This window comes from Cygnus olor, chromosome 4 (assembly GCF_009769625.2).
Source record: "Cygnus olor isolate bCygOlo1 chromosome 4, bCygOlo1.pri.v2, whole genome shotgun sequence".
Taxonomy (NCBI): domain Eukaryota; kingdom Metazoa; phylum Chordata; class Aves; order Anseriformes; family Anatidae; genus Cygnus; species Cygnus olor.
The window spans coordinates 41307233-41325290 of NC_049172.1; the positions used below are offsets into that span (position 1 = coordinate 41307233).

Genomic DNA, 18058 nt, shown 5'->3' on the forward strand with positions numbered 1-18058 from the left:
TGGTTTTTTTGTTTGGTTGTTTTTCCCCCTCTCAGAGCTGAGCTGGAGTTGGGTGGGAAAGGGCTCGTTTGCTTCTTTCTAGCTAGAGTTACCCTCTATGCTGACTCACTTTGTGGCTGGAAAAAATCCACTGAGAGCACAAAAGGAGTACCAAGCCAGAAGCAATGACAAGACAAAGCTGCCCCCCTTTTAGCAGCAGCTTGCACTCAACCTTAAACACCACCATTCATCCCAAAGATTTCACAAATGCCCATTTCATCAATAGTGACTGAACATATATGGCAGTCAGCATTTCCTACCCAAAGAACACCACTACTACATGGTTTGACAGATATTGAAATATGAGGTCCCTTAAAAGACTTGAATCTCTTCCTCTCTACCCAGATTATATCAACAATTTGAAAATTCAAGTAAGATAGATCTATTTAACTATATACAAGGAAAGCATGATAATGCTAGTTTGAACAGTGATTTCTGATAAACAGCCTAGTATCACTTTACCTATTGTTCTCAAGTCAAAAGTGTCTGCAGAAGTGACTGAAGGGATCCATCAGCGAATAATAAAGGCACAAAAATCCACTGTAGCATAAACTACTTAAGTGTTCTGAAGTGATCAAGTACTCTGCAGCTTTCACTAATATATTTTGTGATCTTCAGTTTTGGGTGTATGACCATGTGATCGCATAGCACTTTGAACTGCATACACCTCATGAGCTGCATTTATTTAGTCTTCATTTCACATTATGGACAGCATGCATGAAATGAATCTGTTACCAGCAAGATCTCTGCATTTATTGCGGCATCTGGGAAGAATATCCAGAAAAACAACAAAAAAATGCGATGAAAGGATGGAATCACAGTTCAGTAACTTGAATGATATCCTTGTAAAATGGAATTGTATTTCTTCCTCTGACACAGATTTTATGTGATATTTATCGAGTCATTTAAACCTAATGTTTCACAACTGACCACTAAATGCATCTGCAGACGTCTAATCTGAGGCACCTGCTGTCCAACAAGCAGAAAAGCAGAGTCTAATTTGCAACAGAAACCATCCTCAGTAACAGCTGAGTTATCAGTAAATAAAGAGTCAAGTACAGGCTATGTGATACCAAATACCAGAATATGCACATCTCTAGTCAGGCACTATTAACAAATACCATTAAAACTAATATAGAATCACCTTTTGATGATTTACAGAAAAATAATGCCATATTATTTTCTCTTATTTACAAGATGAATTAAGTAAAGCCTGCAAAGATATCAGATAAATGATACACATCTTGTAAAAACAAGTTTGTATCACGGAATAGTTCTTCTGCAATAAATTAGGTGACATCAAACTATAAAGCTGTATTTCCAAGTATTCGAAGTAATTACTTTCCATCTTGTAACTGCACATGACAGGGACCATGTGAAAACTGTATATAATAATTAAAAGTGCCATAACATGATGTACAAGGGGAATGAATGAAAATCCTTTCATGGCATTCCTTAGATGTGAACCCACCCCATCCTACCTGTACTACACTCCTTGCTCTTTTCATCAGGTTAAAATCTTTAGTATAGGTTAAATGAGATAGGAATGAGAGGCTATTATCATCTTCACAGTTCACCGCACTACAAAAGACAAATTTAACACCTTGCTTTCACTGTGATCTGCTAACAGCAGTAGAAAGGGTAACTATTCCTGGGTCTAAAAAGAATTTCCTGTAGAAGTTACTCGTTTTCTTCCCACCCCCAGTTTTATCTCCAATTCTTTCTCCCTCCTTTCAAAATTTGACTCTCTTGGCTCTAGACTTTGCCAGGCCGCGTACTCTCCTCTACCTTCCCTTAGTTCTTCAACCACATGTCCCAAGCCAGCCCCTGTTGTTTCCTCATCCAGTTGCCTTTATTTTTTATACCCTTTTCCCAGAATTAGTCTTCCTTCATAGCTGATTCCCACATTGTTTCCCCATCCCCTCTTCATTTCATGGCTCACTCCCATCCCACAATAGCTAAGACTGACCTTCCCAATTTCCTAAATTCTGGCAGCGTTCTTCCACTTCTCATTATCTTGGTTCAGCATGAGATTTTTGAGAACATCAGCAAGAAGAGTTACTTTGTCCCTTGGTTGCAATACACATTTCTAGTATAATTTATAAGTAATGAGAAACAACTGCAGGGAATTAAAAAACAATTCCTTCAGTCGGGGTTTCCAGAGATAATAATAGCTACTGTGTTTCAGACCAATGATCCATCTAGAAAAAGGCTTTTATCCCTAAGTAAATGCCTAAGAAAGGGTAAGAATAGGAAGTAATGTATATACATGCTTATTCTACTACATTCCTTATCTTCAATTATTTTCAGCTGAGAGAATTTCTTGAATTTTGTAGTAGTTCTGTGAACTTTTTCCTATGCTAACACATTCTTTTTGACACAGAGGAACCCGAAGTGCCACATAATACATAATGCCACATTTCCTGAACTTAAATACTTTACCTTGTGTTCTCCCTTCCCTGGCCCCATTTTGCTGCTTTCAAGCTATGGGCCTGGATGGCTGACTGCTGCAAGGGAAGAGAGGAAGGAACCTCACCTCTTCCATGGAGTGGTATTCAAAACTCAATCCCTATCACATGATCTGTCACTGGGAGGCAGAAAGACCATCCAGCATAGAGCAAGTTAAAGCTTGATAATTCTAATTGCCCATGGTATATTCCCACTCCCAGGACAATATTCACAGAATTCATCTGCCTGAAATAAAAACTTTTGCGAACACACAGAACAGATTCTGAAAAGCCGTTTCACAGAGATTACTAAAGAGTACTCCTGACAACACTATTACCTCTCACCAAGCCTTAAGATTTCATGCTAAAAGTCACAAGAATTTAAGGCGGTAGAAGACCACATTTTTTTTCCCCTGGCATCATGAAATATCTCTTTCTCAAACAGCTCAGTATTTTGGTGAAATTAAAAGAGTTTTGAAGTAGATATCTGGCATAAGAGACTACAAACAACTCTATTGCCACTAGGAAAATAATATGCAACTTAAAACAAGAATAATTATTTAAAGCGCCAGGCACAATTAAATATAAATGCCATGGCTTGTATAAACTGTAAAGCACTGAGAAAAATAAAGTACCGGTTTCCAAAATGCTTAAATTGCTGATGAAAGCAATCTCAGCAGCAAGAAGGAAGTGAACCAATTACACTGCCCAGAATTAAAGGGATGAATAGTTTTATGACAGCTACCACTGACACTAAGATATAAACTTCACTGCCTGCTATGACTTGAGTTTGAGAAGGAACTCATTAAATGAAAGACAAGATTAAACTGGATAAAAATGTGTTCTACAGAGGGCAATTCTGTATTTTAAAAAGGTTACATGAGAAAATTCCCTTTTCCTTAAGATTATGTTGTGTATTTCAAGAAAGGCATGAAATTAGTCTAGCTAGGATGATTCTAAAGCAGAAGTGAAGGCATAGTAAAGTAGAATTAATTTCAATGCTATTTTAATACAATTTATTTAGTTTTGGTTTACCAAATCTATAAGAATATATTTATATTTGCAAATATACTACATAACTGGCAAAGGATTTACATACTCCACGGCACTGTAACATTTCTGAAAATAAATCACGAACATATTTTGGTATATTCAGACCTAGTGCAGACACAAACAAAATCCTGAATCATCACTTAAAACCCTCCCACAGACAGTGCGTCTAAGGCTTTTGCTTGCTTTAGACCAGAGGAAAGAAAAAAAAAAAAGGCAGTGCCAAGCAGTATGCTAATACAGAACTAGCTTCTAGAACTGAATTCTCCTGATAATACTGTTACTCTGATTTCAACGGGTAGAAAAGTAAATGGAAAAAAGGTGCAATTGTGATTTACTTTATGCAAACAGTTGCATTGATCTCACTGGGACTATTTGTATGAGCACGTGTACAGATGTTTATACAAGCAGTGTAAACAAGAGTTCTATAATCATGCTTAAAGCACTTCCCCATACTTTTGCAGAAGCACTGTTCAGAGATGCAGTAGTAAGCTAAAGCACTCACTGAAAGCAAAAGGAAGGACTCATCAACAGAAGAGATGCAGGTTAACTATCCAATTTTGATAGTACCATTATAAATGCACTGTAATTACATGCAACGAAGTCCACTTTCGAGATGGCTTGGACAGTGTGAAAGAACAGTATTAAATTTTATTTGCAGCAAATTAGGCCCTGGACTGTTCATATTTTGACAGTATTTTGCAGGGTCAGAATTTAAAATACATCAAATGTTCTGTGCTATGGCTTTCAGAGGCACAAAAAGCCTCAGCCTGGGAAAAAGGAGCAGTGAGCAACATAATACTTACCATACTCATCAGTATTGTACTATCACAATGCTGAGCAATACAAGCATCCACTGAATTGCATTGCTAGTGAATTAACTAGAACAGAGAACACAGTAGGTATGCCAGCCCCTACAAACAAAACATATGTAAACCTGCACAAAATTAGAGTTTACTAGACAACATCTGACCTGGCATATTCAAGAGAATTATAAAAAGTATATAAAAACAACAAAATTTTATTCCCAGATATTTTTCATCAAAAACAATGAAAAAACTCTGCAGTGTCACTGCATGCAGTGGTAGATTTTATCACCTACAATACCCCACACCCTAAGTGGTTCCCTCTTTGCATTTAAGAGAGCAATCACTTCTGCCAGTAGGACTCACTGCCACTCAAATTTTCTTAAAAAACTACTCTTCTTGCATTTTTGTGTTGAAGTACAACAATTTTCTGTCCCTCTTGGGAAGGGCACACCATCTCTTACAAATCAAGATAAATCAGCTTATATTTAAAAAAAATAAAATAGAATTAAATATACTCATTTTGTAAAGTTTGCAAAAGGCTATCCAAGACATTTGGAAAAAAACACAAAAGTATATTCAAATTATCTGTGTATCACCGTACTATCATCTGTATTACAGATGAACATGTCATGCAATTCATCTTCTAGTAATTTTATCTCAATATTTATAAAACTACTACTGCAGGGAAAAAAAATGCTGTGTTTGTACCTACAAAGCATAGCATGATGTTTCTTTTGATAATGATGTCTTAAAAACTCAAAACAAGCCATCATCAGCTTGATTGAAACTTTTTTTTTCTAAAGTCAAAAATACAGTAAGACGACAGAGTGGATCAGGTTAAGGATAACTAGCCTCAAAGCACCAATACATAGCTTTGATAACCTTCTTCTCCCACCTAGTGGCAAGAAACAAAAAAGCCAAGGTCTTTAGGAGTGAAGTTGTAAGATGTTTCCAGACACCAACTCTATAAAAATTCACAGACATGACAAGGAGCGAAGTCACATAGAATTATGGCTTTCATGTTTAAGTTCTTCAGTGTTAGGCACACCATACAAGGAGTTTAGAAATACACTTACAAGATAAAATTACTGAAACAAGTCAAAGTTCTCTTTACGGGTATATTTATAATTCACCAAGCTCAGTATTTTTGTTTGCCAAGTCCTTCAGTCTAATCATTTCCTAAGTAAGAGGTTGTAACTATCCAACTCTGCATTCAGACTCAATTGCTGAAGTATTTACTAAGATCTGAAGGAAAAAAAAAAATTACAGTAAAACTGCTTAGCATTTCATTACATTTAGTAAATCAAATGGCATGGATAATATAAACCATCTAAGACAATTCTATTGCCCTATAGACAGCAGCATTCTTGTCTAAGAAAGTCTAAGAAACTTGTAAGTTTCTACTGAATTATCTTACCGCAATGAAAAAAAACAAGCTCATTAGTCTTGAACGCTGTGTAAGTGTAGTCCCACATTTTTTTTCAAGGTTCAGATCAGTTTGCTTTTACACTCTACACTTAAGTTACCACAGCCAAAAAGCTTCTCATATCTGATGCATTCGCCAGTGACAAATAACATTTACCGTCCTTGCCAATATTTTAGTGAGTATCGTTACAGATCACTGCTGCCTGCTAGTACGCCACAGGCAGCAATTCACTTAGATGTTTTTTTAAGTGTCCTTAATCACACTAACAAAGTTGTAAAACATGCAGTACAGTGTTACTCATTTAACAATACTATTTATAAATACACACATGCAACAAAACTTGTTGCTTGCTTGAGAAAATCAACCAACAAACCAAAAAGCACTGTTTCTTAACTGGAGTGTTAGGTTTAGAAATACAGCCTGGTTGAGTCCTGCACTCTGAACATCACCCAGGAAGCATTGTTTCACTGAAGTCACATAGGCTGTATCAGTGTAGTACAATTGGTGAGTAGATGCAGTTCCAGACATGTCCAAGACCTCATTTTACTTAGTTTTCAAACCAACACAAAATAACAACTTACTGTAATTGCTAACATAATGCTTAATATGCACGTGCCAAATTCAAAAATATTGCTTGAAAAGAATATGCAAGTCAAGAAAAATAAGTTGCTTCAGATAAGAGCAGCCAAGTTACATACACAATTACCTACACAATCCTTGCACTTACCTTCCCAGGAAGTAGATTATAGTCAGAACCATGGCAAAACGTTTTGATAACTGGGCACTACCCCTACCTTCTTCACCTACAGATTTTAACTTACAAAGTCTAGAAGTGTTTTATCAGAAAGTCTCATTATCCGCGAAGCAAATGTTAAAATTGCACTGCAACGTCCAAGTAACTTGTGCTTTGTCATGAATTACTATTAAAAAGGAGGTATTTCTGTTTTTTTTTTTCTGACAAACAGCAAGACAAACAAAACAGTTCCTCATGCTTATTTTATATATACACTCCTTCTCCTAAACTTCTTACCTCAAGTTAAAACCAGTGTATAACCTGTGAAATCTGGGCTCACCTCTGTAACCCACTCCATACCCCTTAAGTTCTACACACATTACCGATTTCCTAATTGAAGTCTAAGGGCAAGAGGCTGCATGTACTATGGCTCAAGTTAACCACACACCAGCTGCTTCAAGTTTTGGGTGCTACAACTACAGGATAAGAGCTATACGATGCTCTCATTTTCCTCAATTTGCCGGAACTGTAGCGAAGAATTGCCTCCACCTTGCAAAACACCAGTGTCTTTTGAGACTCTGCTCCTCTGCCTGGCTCAGCTGAAATTTGCTAATGGATTTAAAACTTTTGGTAGTGGGGGGAGATGCGGATAACACTGCCGGAAAGACAAGAAAGTAGCAATACTCCAACAGCCTAGTTTCCTTAGAAATTCTGGCCAAATGCATCACAATATATATATTTTTTAACTTAAAATTGTCATGACACCATTTTCACATGTGAAACTGTCACATTTGAAAAGTTTACCTAAAGTCTTTGCAGAGCTAAAAAAAATAAATACTGTGCAGCCAAGTAGGCATTCCCCATTTCTAAAATAATAAAATTCCTGCATCTTAGACTCAGTATGCCACAGGATGTAACTAGCACAAAGCCAAACATTACCCACAGGAAACACATCAGACAGGTTGATTTCTTTTAATAAGCTGATGACTCGAAGTGCTCACACAGTGGAAGTGTTTAAATCAAAGTGAAATGGATTTGTGGATAGCATACTTGCATAATCTATGCTTTCCATCATGCAGCTCTCCCTTTTAACATATGAACTAGCTAGCCATCTCAATGAACACTGATATCCATCCCTGCAAAGACCTAGGAGATGCAAGATATACTGACAAGTATTGTACTGTCCATTGATAAGCTGTTAATTGCTATGTGCAGAGTTTACATAAGACACTGCTTACATCTAACATATGTCTAATGGTGAGCTGCTCTCCTCCAATAAAGCTCTACTACAAGATATATCTAACTTTAAACCTTTAGAAACAAGCCAGTGCACAAGTTTGATCTCTGCACACCATGAACCCATTTGGAAGCCTGATGAAAGGCAGCATTTACAGTTCAAACAGAATCTTAAAGCTTAGAAATCTACAGGTGAACCACCTGACAGCAATTATGAGTAGCATGTGTCTTGAATTAAGCCTGTATGGTGATACCATTTTCAGAAGCTTCTAGCATTATATTGTCTACTGCAGAGAGTTATTTTACTTCAAATTATTTACAGAAAGCAATCTATTCCCAAAATTTATAATCCAGTAGTTGCATCTAAAGTCAAAGCTGAAGCTGTCAGAAGTGGGATTGAATGAAATGAAACCATTGAATAGTTTATTGTCTCTTACATACAGAGTGCCATTCACCACAAGAAAACCACCTTTGTGATAAAAAGCAGTAAACTGGTTTTAAACTTCTGTACACAATTTTGACAAATCGTTTTAAGTCTAAAAGCACAGTGAAGTAAATTGTTTTTGTTTGCTTTTGACTGAAATTTCAAAAGTGGTCTTCAGATGCTGACATCTCAAACATGTTTTTAAATCAACATTTATTGGATCACTCAGAATTTCAGACTACGATGTCATTCTTTAGAAAACTGAATATCAATTGAAGGTAGAAAAGCCAAACAATTGAATGTACAATACTTCTAATTTACAACAGATGGCACTTTATAGCAAGGAATCTATAGTGTCTAATTAAAAGAACAAAGAATTGGATAGCTGAGTACATTGGAGCACACTGAAATGCCAAAATCTGCAGATGACAAAACTTAATCCTTAAATAAATTTGAAAGTATAGTTCTATAAAAATGAAAGTACAAACAAGGAATCAAAAGCCAAAAAAAAAAAAAGAACTCTGAAGAAACATTCAAATTCACAGAAATTAATCACAGATGTTCTTCATAAATGCAGGATGTTCCCATCTTCTTTTCTTCAAGTAGAATTTCTAGGTAGATTTGGATTTAAAGATAGCACAGAAAACATGACCAGACTACGGCTACTACTGCATACATGCTCAGAAAAGAACAGAGAATCCATTCCACTAATATCCCTCACTGTGCTAAGTGTCTGTGTAGATGTGAAATAGTGCAGGCTTGTGCAAAACTTTACAGGCATTTTGACATCTAAATACAGACATGGGATTTTCAAAGGATGGGTTAAATAAGAAAGCTTGGAAACACTGCTGCCTATGAGTTACAACCCAAGTTACATTTTTTTTATCTCAACATTATCTGAGGGGAAGGTACTTACTAATGAGATTCACAAAAGGCAAACTGAGAATGACAACATGTAAAGAAGCCCATGAGGAGTTAATAATTATCTTCAGTTACTTAATCATTGGTTTTAGAGAACATCCAACTCTTTCACTGAGAGGACAAAAGGCAATGGACACAAGTTGCTAAATGGAAAATACCTACAAGTTTTCATTACATAACTTGTTGAGTATTGAGTATGTAAAGGCTACCCAGATCCTGTTTGCAGAATCCTGATCTATGGAGTTAAGTAAAACTCAGCCCTGAGCAAACTGGCTTAGCTTCCAGGACAGCTCTGCTTTGAGCAGGATGTTAGACTACATGAACACAAGTCCCTTCCAGGAACTTGGAGGATTCTCAACTGTCCAGAAGAAAAAGCTGCACAAATGGCTGAGACCAAACACCACATCTCATGCATTAACTTCTGAAAGATCATCCTTCAATTATGACACAATCTTATTCTCTCAGACTCCCAGAACAATCCTCACCTAGAGAATGTGACCAGCTTTCACCCTATGACGATGACACTTGATAAGGATACAGGAAGCCCTCTTTCTAATAAAGGGATGAGAACTATGTCTTGGTGGAGATCCTCATTCTGAACTAACCCAAAGAGTATTTTGATTTTAAAGCCACCTACTTTTCAGGTGTGTGATCCGGTTAGTGGAAAAGCTTCCAATTTTCTAAGGAACAGCTACTATGCTAGATAAGAAAGGAACATTTGTAAATCTTGTGAGAGTTAGCAGATTAGAATTTACAATCTAACAGTATTCAGTACTGTTAAAATATTCTACCAATATGGAGAAGTTTAGGCACTCCAAATTCATTCTCATACTTCCAGGGCTAAGCGGCAAGCAAACAATACTTGTTAGTCTAAAATTTTTCATATGTCTGAGCTGAATCCTTAAGGTGACATGAAAAGGCCAGGCTTCTGTAGACACACAATTATACCGAGGTTTTACTAAACACTGCTTTCCCCAGAAACTTTGCCTGGAGTGCATAAAACCTTTTGTAAATCTATCCTCTGTACATAACTAGCACTAGAAATTCCAAATGGAAATTTGAGCCAGAGAAGTCTGCTAATAAAGTAGCAGATAGAGTTCCCCCTTTAGCAACGTGTAAAGGAAAATTGCAAGTATAGGAAAGGGGCTGACTAGTATTATACCTCCACAGCATCTTGCAGTGTGAGTACCGGGCTAAGAAACACCATGACAGGTATGTTCTCTTCTGCTCCTAAAAGAAGCATTCTTTCTCCTGATCGCAACACAAAATTCAGGCATACAAGATTTACATTTAGCAGCCAAGAAAAACAAGATAGTGAAAATCCTGTGGTTACTGCATTTCTGCTGTAAATGGATTCCAAGCCAGATAACTTGTCATGTCAGTCTTAGAGCACTCATGGAAACAGAGTTGTAATTTCAGCACAATTTTCCCTTCATTGAAGGGGCAGATTCATCTCTGTTGTGCAGATGAAAAGTTCCATACCCAGATTAACTGAAACACAAGCAGTTGTGCATTTCACGTACTTAGAATTAACTAACTGGTCCAGACACTTTACAGTCAATTTCAAGATTGATCAATGCTTTTAGTGCCAAGAAAAGCTTTACTAATCTTATATTTACAAATTCTGTTTAAAATGAACTTGTTTTCATACAGCTTCATCCAACCGTAGTGCTATTGAAAACACAGGTCTCAATCCACTTTGCTAATTGGCATGAGACTTCCAAATATCTGACTCAGGCTGCTTCCAATCTTCTCCCATTAGTCTCTTCAGATTCAATTCTTTGAAAAATTCCAAACGATGACTGTAGAGAAAGGTTAAAAAAAAAAGTTTCATATTATGCATGTAAAATGTATACTCAACAAGTTGAACTGATGTTTTTTTCCATGCTTCCTTAGACAGGAATGTAACCACTACTGTTTCTGAAAACAGTACTGTTTCTTGTACTGGAAACAGAATGAAATCCTCAGCTATGAACAAACTTCGCTTTGTGCTGTGGTACTTAAGTGCTCACCTTTAAATTCTTTCAACTTATGTTGCCTCGAACTCCAGTCAGATCAAGAACAAAATTATATCCCGTTTTATGACTTATCTGCACTCCAGACAAATATTGTTTACTACTCTTGACCAATTCAAGAGTCATATCATAAGGATATCCTCTCCTTACAGTAAAAAAGAAGACAGAACAATGTAATGAAGCTAGTAAATATTTTTTTCCTGTAAGACTGTCTCAGTTGCTTTTAAACATTATGAATTGCTTTTTGCTAAGAAGCTCTCCTTTAGGCTGCCACACAGAAACAATTGAGATGACAAATAAGCTAATTTCTAATTAATACTTATATTAAAAAACTGCCAAACAGTAAACAGAACATCTGACACTATTAATCATTTAAGTAGGTAAATGAAATTCTCTAAATAGGAAGCATCAATTTGACATGCGAAGACAAACTAAGAGTGATGAAAACAACCTCTTTATATGAATGCATCTGCTAACAATGTCTGAAAAAGTCTGGATTTTTCTTTTTTGAAAAGGTACTCTAGAAAGAATCCCTTCCTGAAAAGTATCACAAGCATTCTCCAGTTTACCTAATTGTCATGTTATATTGACTAACAAGTTTGCATAAGAACTATAGCAGTCCTCTAGAGCTAGTTCCGTTACACAAACTGTCGACAAGTAGCAGCCTGTATAAAGCCATTTCAGTCACATAGTTAGGAAATAAGCAGGCCCACAGCACAATTTAAATATCAAGATATTCTAGTTTTTCTGTTGATACTGGGTATCCTTTTATTATACTTCTCAATTTTGTGTGCCTTTTCAAATTTTCCATAATATGAAGCCATCTGTAGACATGAGGCTGTTTAGAACAGTAGGGGAGAAGCAAAAGAGATTCACCTGAGATATATCTGGTACAATTAACAGTAAGTGTCATTTCAGGAGGTGCTGTAGGCAAAGAAAAACCTGAACAACCCATCTATGATTTAGCCAAGGAAGGTGATAACAGATGTGAATGGTGTCGAATGTATCATTTGCTATGCGCCCAGGGGATATCATAGCTGTAATTAGTGCTTGATTTCTATCTGGCAGTTCTTTACACTAAGTACAGTGCCAATGGATGTGGGGCTAAGCAGTATAATTCAAATAGCACTAGCACTCAGTCTGAAAACTGAATTAGGTTTGTTGTACAAGTATTGGAAGACAAATCCAACTACGTTACAGAAGAACTAATTTTACTCTTACAAATCTGGTTTCTGTCCTTCTTGAAGTTCACATCGAGGCACAGGATGAAGTGCTTCATATTTTCTCTGGTCTCCTGAGCCATGAATTGCAAATGCATTAAACTTGTTAGTGCATGGTGGAAAATAATTCCAAGGGAGATGAGCTTTACCCTCCCATTTGGTTTCCATTCTGGTCACCTCAAATTCCAAGGGAAGTTCTTCCTGTTAAAGGCAGAAAAAAGAGCTAGTTAACTTCTAATCAGCCAACATGCACCTAAAAAGTTACTTTCTGTACATTATGAATGCACTTGACCACTTACTTTCCATACTCTTCTTTTGCCAGAAAGCAGCAACAATAAGTGTTGTCCATGACTGTCAAAAATCAGAGCCACAATTTTCTTAAAACGATGCCAAGTTATTAGTGTACTTTTCTGCCACAAATTTGTACATCCACCATATTGAAGCAGTTTCTGCACCCAGAGCTTTCCTCATGCATACATTTCACAAGCATTACAGCTAGAAATGCAAATTAGTATTCACAACTTTTTCCAGCATGCTGTACTTACGGACAAAGTTCAACTTCTAAATACTGTTCAGTTGTGTCACTCAAGAAAAATGCCTCTACAACTTAAAAAAAAGACACAGGCTGTCAATGCTTTATATTAGTTACCGATTTTATAGTATCCGAAGACTTTCACATCCCATGGAAACAATTGTTTTCATAATGGCTTTTGGCCTAAGCCATTCCAGAAAAAAAATTCTTATGCATCAGAAAAATGGCAGTTCTACTAAGTAGTGTTAGCTCTCAGCGCAGTAAGAATAGCACCAGCACAACTATTTCACCCAATATGCTTGCTGCAAATAGCGTTAAGACAGAGATCGTGGCCAATCACACTCACAGCAGACGCTCACCCTAAAGCACTTAAGGGTGAGAGTCTTGTATTTGCTGGTAGCCTGAGGATTCAGAGCACCAGACGCAGCAGAACACCAAAAAGAGGAACTCACAGCAAAGCACACACACCACAACTAAAAAGCCTGCTGAATCTCAGAAATATTAAGAAAGTAGTAACTTTCAAAACGCTCTGCCCTGTAAATAGCTGATCCTTTGGACAAGGAATTACTTGGTTTCAGATATACCTGAACACTAGGTGCGACTACTGAATCACTTTTTTAGGACCGTTAGGTAGAACTATAATGGTGTTTCTCGCAGTAAAGATATTTTATCATAAAGCTTTACTTAGAGTTAGAACTAGATATGATTTATTATGCTGTTTTACATAAGCCTACTTGGTATAATAGATATTGAAATGATGCCATTAATGTTCTAGTAGAGCTTAAATCAGAGTATTTCAATAATCAGAAAGCAGAGAACTATTAGAAGCATTAAGTTGCTACATTATTCAAAGCAACAGGTAAAGATGAAAGTATAGACAGGAAAGAAGAGAGAAAACAGCATTACTGCAGGAATATTTCTCATTCTATTTGGGTACAATGTTGAATCATATTATGAGCTCTACTTTCTTTGTTTCATACCTTCCTGTTCCTGAAATTGACTTTGGAAAAGTAAGCAATTAATAGAAGGATGTTTTAGCTATTGTTCTCTACTACTTAAAGAGAAAGTAAAAACTATATTTAGGATTTAAATTCTATTTACCTACTGCAAATGAATTTATATATACACATCTCATAAAATTATTTTAATACTAAAATATGTCAAGCCTTAATTGTTCCACAAGTTATATCAGTAACCCAAAAGCCAAGTTTGAACGCCCATACTATTGACATCAGGAAAAGTCAACCTCACAATTCTTGAGACCAATCTTGTTCACTGTAGTCCATTTCCTTTACGTCCACCAAGTGACATAAATGTAACATTTTCTTCTTTTTCCTAGTCATCTGTATTGTTGCACTACTATAAAAATAACCTTTCACCTTACTGTCAAGTGTTTGTGATGAAAACAATTCACCACCTAAAAAGCAAGCATCCCTTTTGATACATTTGGGGGTAGTTTATGGCTAGATACAGTATGACATTTACAGTTACTTAAGGAACTTCCTTAAGGGGGCGACAAGGGTTACAAGGAAGTTCTTCACCAGCATTCTTTCCCAGAGCCCTCAAGACAAAACTGGAAGGAATTTTACTTTACGTTTCATATCTGGATCTTTAAAAGCAGTACCGTGACCAAAGGAACCGAACTGAATTAGTAGATGCCATACATTCAACACTTAAAATTAGATCAGTTTTTAAAAATAGCCATCAGAGAAACTTAAACAACAACCAGGCATATTAAATACAGATGAACATCAGCATGTACACAAATCAGATAATTGCAGCAAAACGGCTACACTTACCCTCATAGTCCCACATGTTTCTGAAGGGCTTCCCTAGCTCTCCAAGTGGTGCTGGAGGATCATTAAAGAAGGGAGCACTAACTTCCATTAGCAGCCCTCCGTCATATGACTTCAGCCCAATTGTTACCGGCTCATGGCTCACAGGTAAATCATCCCATGTGTGTTCAATTGTGAATTCCATTTTAATATTCTGCATAAGACAAATGAGAAAGGAAGTTTCATAAAAGAGCCTAGATACCATTTCAGTACCAACTGTGCTGGCCGCTCGGCTAAGAAAAAAAGCCTTGCCAGTTAAGCCGTTGAAAAGTAAGTTTGCATGAAGCATAAATCTCCCAGACAGGACCAACAGGAGAGAACTTACTGTTCTCAGTCTTATTTACGAATGAATAAAGATGGTCACTTGAACAAGTCACTGTTTTAAAACCATTATTTTACTGAATTCCTCTGTAGAGCAAGTGATATATGACAAGTCAAAGTCTGTATAGTGTTAGTTGGATTCCTCAACTCAAGGCCCAAACAACATTAGGATATCGAGACAAATCCATGTCTCCTCAAATGTCTCTGTTTGCCTCTTGTACTACATAAGCAGCTTCCATATGTCAGCTCTGTAACCCAGAGTCTCTACAGCTAAAGACTTTGCCAGCAGTCCTGCCATTACACAGTCAGAAAAGGATCCAACTACAGACTGCTTAGAGAAACTCACCCCCATCCTGATTACATGTACGCACACCCTCCTTAGGGCCAGTCAGTTCTAGGACAAGCAAATGGCATGCCCTTGGAGGGCAGACTCCAAAGCAGACTGGGGAGGAACTGCTCTTACACTCACCTATAGCCATAATTCTGCAATGCCAGACAGATTATTCTGAAAGGGAGAACCATTTGTGCAGGCAGAAGTTAGAATTTTCCGCATGAGTCCTTACCAACATAAGAACAAGTTACAGGCAAAAAAAATAATGAAGCTGTATCAGTCATTTTGTCAATAACGAGACAGCTGCATCTGTTACAATCCCCAAATCATGTTTCCAGACAACAGAAGAGCTGAAATAGCTTAGCTTTATAAAGCAGTAACATGAATGCTTTTCATAGGTTTTTACACTTCCATGGTTACAAATGACTTTTAGAAGTTTTGCCAAGCTTAAGACATTTCACTGCCTACCTAAACACTTTCCAAAACCATCAAATATTTATCTAGAGAACAGATAAACAAAGCAGTCATAACTACATGCTGTTAGATGATTTTGTAATATGAGAAAAACAGATTGACAAAAAAATCTTCAGTGAATCTGAAATGCAAGACAAAAAAATCTGCTACAGTTTTGCTTGGTGGTCATTGCAAACCAGCCAAAGCAAAGGATTTCAAGAAAAACTGCAAGCACATCTTCCTAAACAAGATCTGCAGAGCAGCAGAGAATGCTGCACTCCAACATTTCTACCTTAGAAACAATCGCACAAGTCTTGAAAACAACCTTAATCTATATAACAAGCAAAAGAATAAGTGGAGCACAGTTTCCAAAAAGTTTATGGCCCCTTATCCTTCTCCTCCACAGTATCACGAGCTCTGTCGCATTTCCACAAGAGTTCCACAATAGAACCTGCTGAACTACTTTGAGCACTACTTTACCATGGTGTCTGAAAGGAAAATTAGACGCAACAGATGTAACACCTTGGTATTTGTACATGTAGGACAGACAGATGACTTTACTATTAAAAAAAAAAAAATTAACTCCTCCAGTGACAGCTTATTGGGTAGAAACGTACAAGTTCTAAGGATGATCCACGTTACCATACGCAGACTTAGTGAAGTTGGTTACTAGTATGCTTTTCAATTATAATAAAGATAGCAATACAGAGCAATGGTATGGAGCAATGGGGTTATTTAAAGTACAGAGGATCTTCAATCTACTCTTAATGCTATACATGCCCAGAAGGCTCAGCCAAACACCAGCACACCATACAGAAGAAGTTCTTAGCCACCTGCAAGTGCTCCCACTGCACACCCCCAAGCTGCATGCAGCTCGCAGCACCCAGTTCAGGCACTCACACCTGAGCTCCCCCAGCATCACACCCGACCGCCCTGAGAACGCTGCTGCACCTGGAGCCACCTCACGTCTCCTCAGGGAGCTTTGTGCCTTCCATCCCGACCCCCATCCACACGGGAAGCGGGACAACACCAAGCAGCTGCGCTCCGAGTTCCCTAACTGCCCTGCCAGGCCAAGGAAGCTGGAAGCCGTGAAGGAGAGGGCAACTTCCACCAGCCACAATCCCGTAGCTGGGCACAAGCTTCCCGGAGGAGCCCACCAAGGGACTAACCCACACCCTCAGGCGCCTACATCGACCCTAACGGCCAAGGCTCCCCAGCCAACCGCCCTCACCTCACGCCAACCGCCGCCGCGCGCGCACCCAACGGCCACCCCTCAGCGCCTTGCCGGCGCGTGCGCAACCGTTAGCGCAGCGCCCCGCCCGCTGCAACCGCCGCTTCCTTCGCTACGGGCTCCGGCGGCTGGGGTAACGGTGTCGGTAAGGGGCTCGGAAACGGGGGCTCCGCCGTCTCTGAGGCTGCGGTGACGGCCCTGACCGCCGGCATGGCCGCGGAGCTCGGCGGCGGCGGGGAGCCAGGTGAGGCGGCCGGCCCCGGGGCTGCCCCCGGCCGCTGGAAGGAGGCGGCCCCTGGGAGCCTGGGGCGGTTCTTGCACGGGGAGGGAAGGAGGGAAGCCTTCAGTCCGTGGTTGTAACAGCAGGGGGTTGTTTTCTGTGGTGTCTGCTGCGAAAAACAACGATATGAAAACTTTTTTGGCTAGCAGAAAACTAATCGTTAAAAGGGTGTAATAAGGGTAATAGCCAGGCACGAGAATTTTTAGGATCGTGCCTCTTTAATTACAAAAATGTTACTCTGGACACTCTGGATACCTGAAAGACCAAAAAAAAGCTGTCTTCTGATGACATGTGTGTTACAGACTGAAAACTATACCTGTAAGTATGTGTTCTGTTGTGGTTTGGGTAATTTTAATGTGTGCGTAAAACGAGTGGATCAGAGTGTACGTAGACTGCTTAACGCCAAAATACTGGCTGGCTGGCAAAAGATTCTTCTGTTGAGTTTATATTTCTAAAAATAGGGAGTTGATATGTTGTCCCAAGAATGTTGCTGACCCTGTCGTTGTAGTCTGTGTGGTGGGGAAATCGGGTAGCGTGAATGGACAGGATCACGGTGCAAGAAGTGCTGTGACCGTGCATCACACAACTCAAGTTTTCAGCTGATACTAAGCTTGTTAGGACAGTTTTGGATGGGCAGAGGTGGAGGGACAACTCGTGATTCAAAGGACCTCAATAGCAGAAAAGCTTCTGTCTGTACCAACAGTAATCTTGCCTCAGAAGCCTCTATCTCTCTTGAGTTCTGCTCAAATATTTGT

At 38.4% G+C, this 18058-nt stretch overlaps 2 protein-coding genes across 12 annotated transcripts in view; one reads left to right on the forward strand and one right to left on the reverse strand.

Annotated features, from left to right (window-relative positions):
* Positions 1–8363: 8363 nt before the first annotated feature.
* C4H4orf33 (chromosome 4 C4orf33 homolog) lies at positions 8364–17161 on the reverse strand. Of its 6 annotated transcripts, XM_040557023.1 has the most exons (7): positions 16626–16646; positions 14652–14841; positions 12866–12926; positions 12620–12671; positions 12498–12521; positions 12322–12394; positions 8364–10887 (listed from the first exon to the last, which is right to left on the reverse strand). In XM_040557023.1, the coding sequence occupies exons 2-7, from the start codon at positions 14830–14832 to the stop codon at positions 10859–10861; spliced, it is 420 nt and encodes a 139-aa protein (XP_040412957.1). In that variant the 5' UTR covers positions 14833–14841; positions 16626–16646; the 3' UTR covers positions 8364–10858. The 6 variants fall into 6 exon arrangements, with proteins under 6 accessions (XP_040412957.1, XP_040412952.1, XP_040412954.1 ...); XM_040557018.1 differs by lacking the exon at positions 16626–16646 and adding an exon at positions 17024–17161 and having other exon boundaries at positions 12322–12521; XM_040557020.1 differs by lacking the exon at positions 16626–16646 and adding an exon at positions 16744–16998 and having other exon boundaries at positions 12322–12521.
* SCLT1 (sodium channel and clathrin linker 1) overlaps positions 17137–18058 on the forward strand; it is a 43740-nt gene continuing 42818 nt past the window's right edge. For 3 of the 6 annotated variants that reach the window (XM_040557015.1, XM_040557012.1, XM_040557013.1), the window contains exon 1: positions 17351–17621. Coding sequence is in view for 4 of the 6 variants with exons in the window: in XM_040557012.1 (XP_040412946.1) it covers positions 17534–17621 (88 nt within the window). In the remaining 2 variants the exon portion in view is untranslated. Of the gene's footprint in view, positions 17268–17350; positions 17622–18058 lie in introns of those variants that run through there. The other 3 variants (XR_005819949.1, XM_040557010.1, XM_040557014.1) reach the window with 2 other exon arrangements.

What these genes read in the sequence shown, in the direction of transcription:
- C4H4orf33 (XM_040557017.1), bottom strand. Translation starts at nt 14,847, where the DNA reads ATGCAGAATATTAAAATGGAATTCACAATTGAACACACATGGGATGAT. An exon ending in AAACATGTGGGACTATGAGG is followed by an intron (nt 12,927 to 14,651) that starts GTAAGTGTAGCC and finishes CTTTTTTTTAAG; the next exon opens with TTGTAGAGGCATTTTTCTTG. An exon ending in GAAGGACAGAAACCAGATTT is followed by an intron (nt 10,888 to 12,321) that starts GTAAGAGTAAAA and finishes CTTTCTCTACAG; the next exon opens with TCATCGTTTGGAATTTTTCA.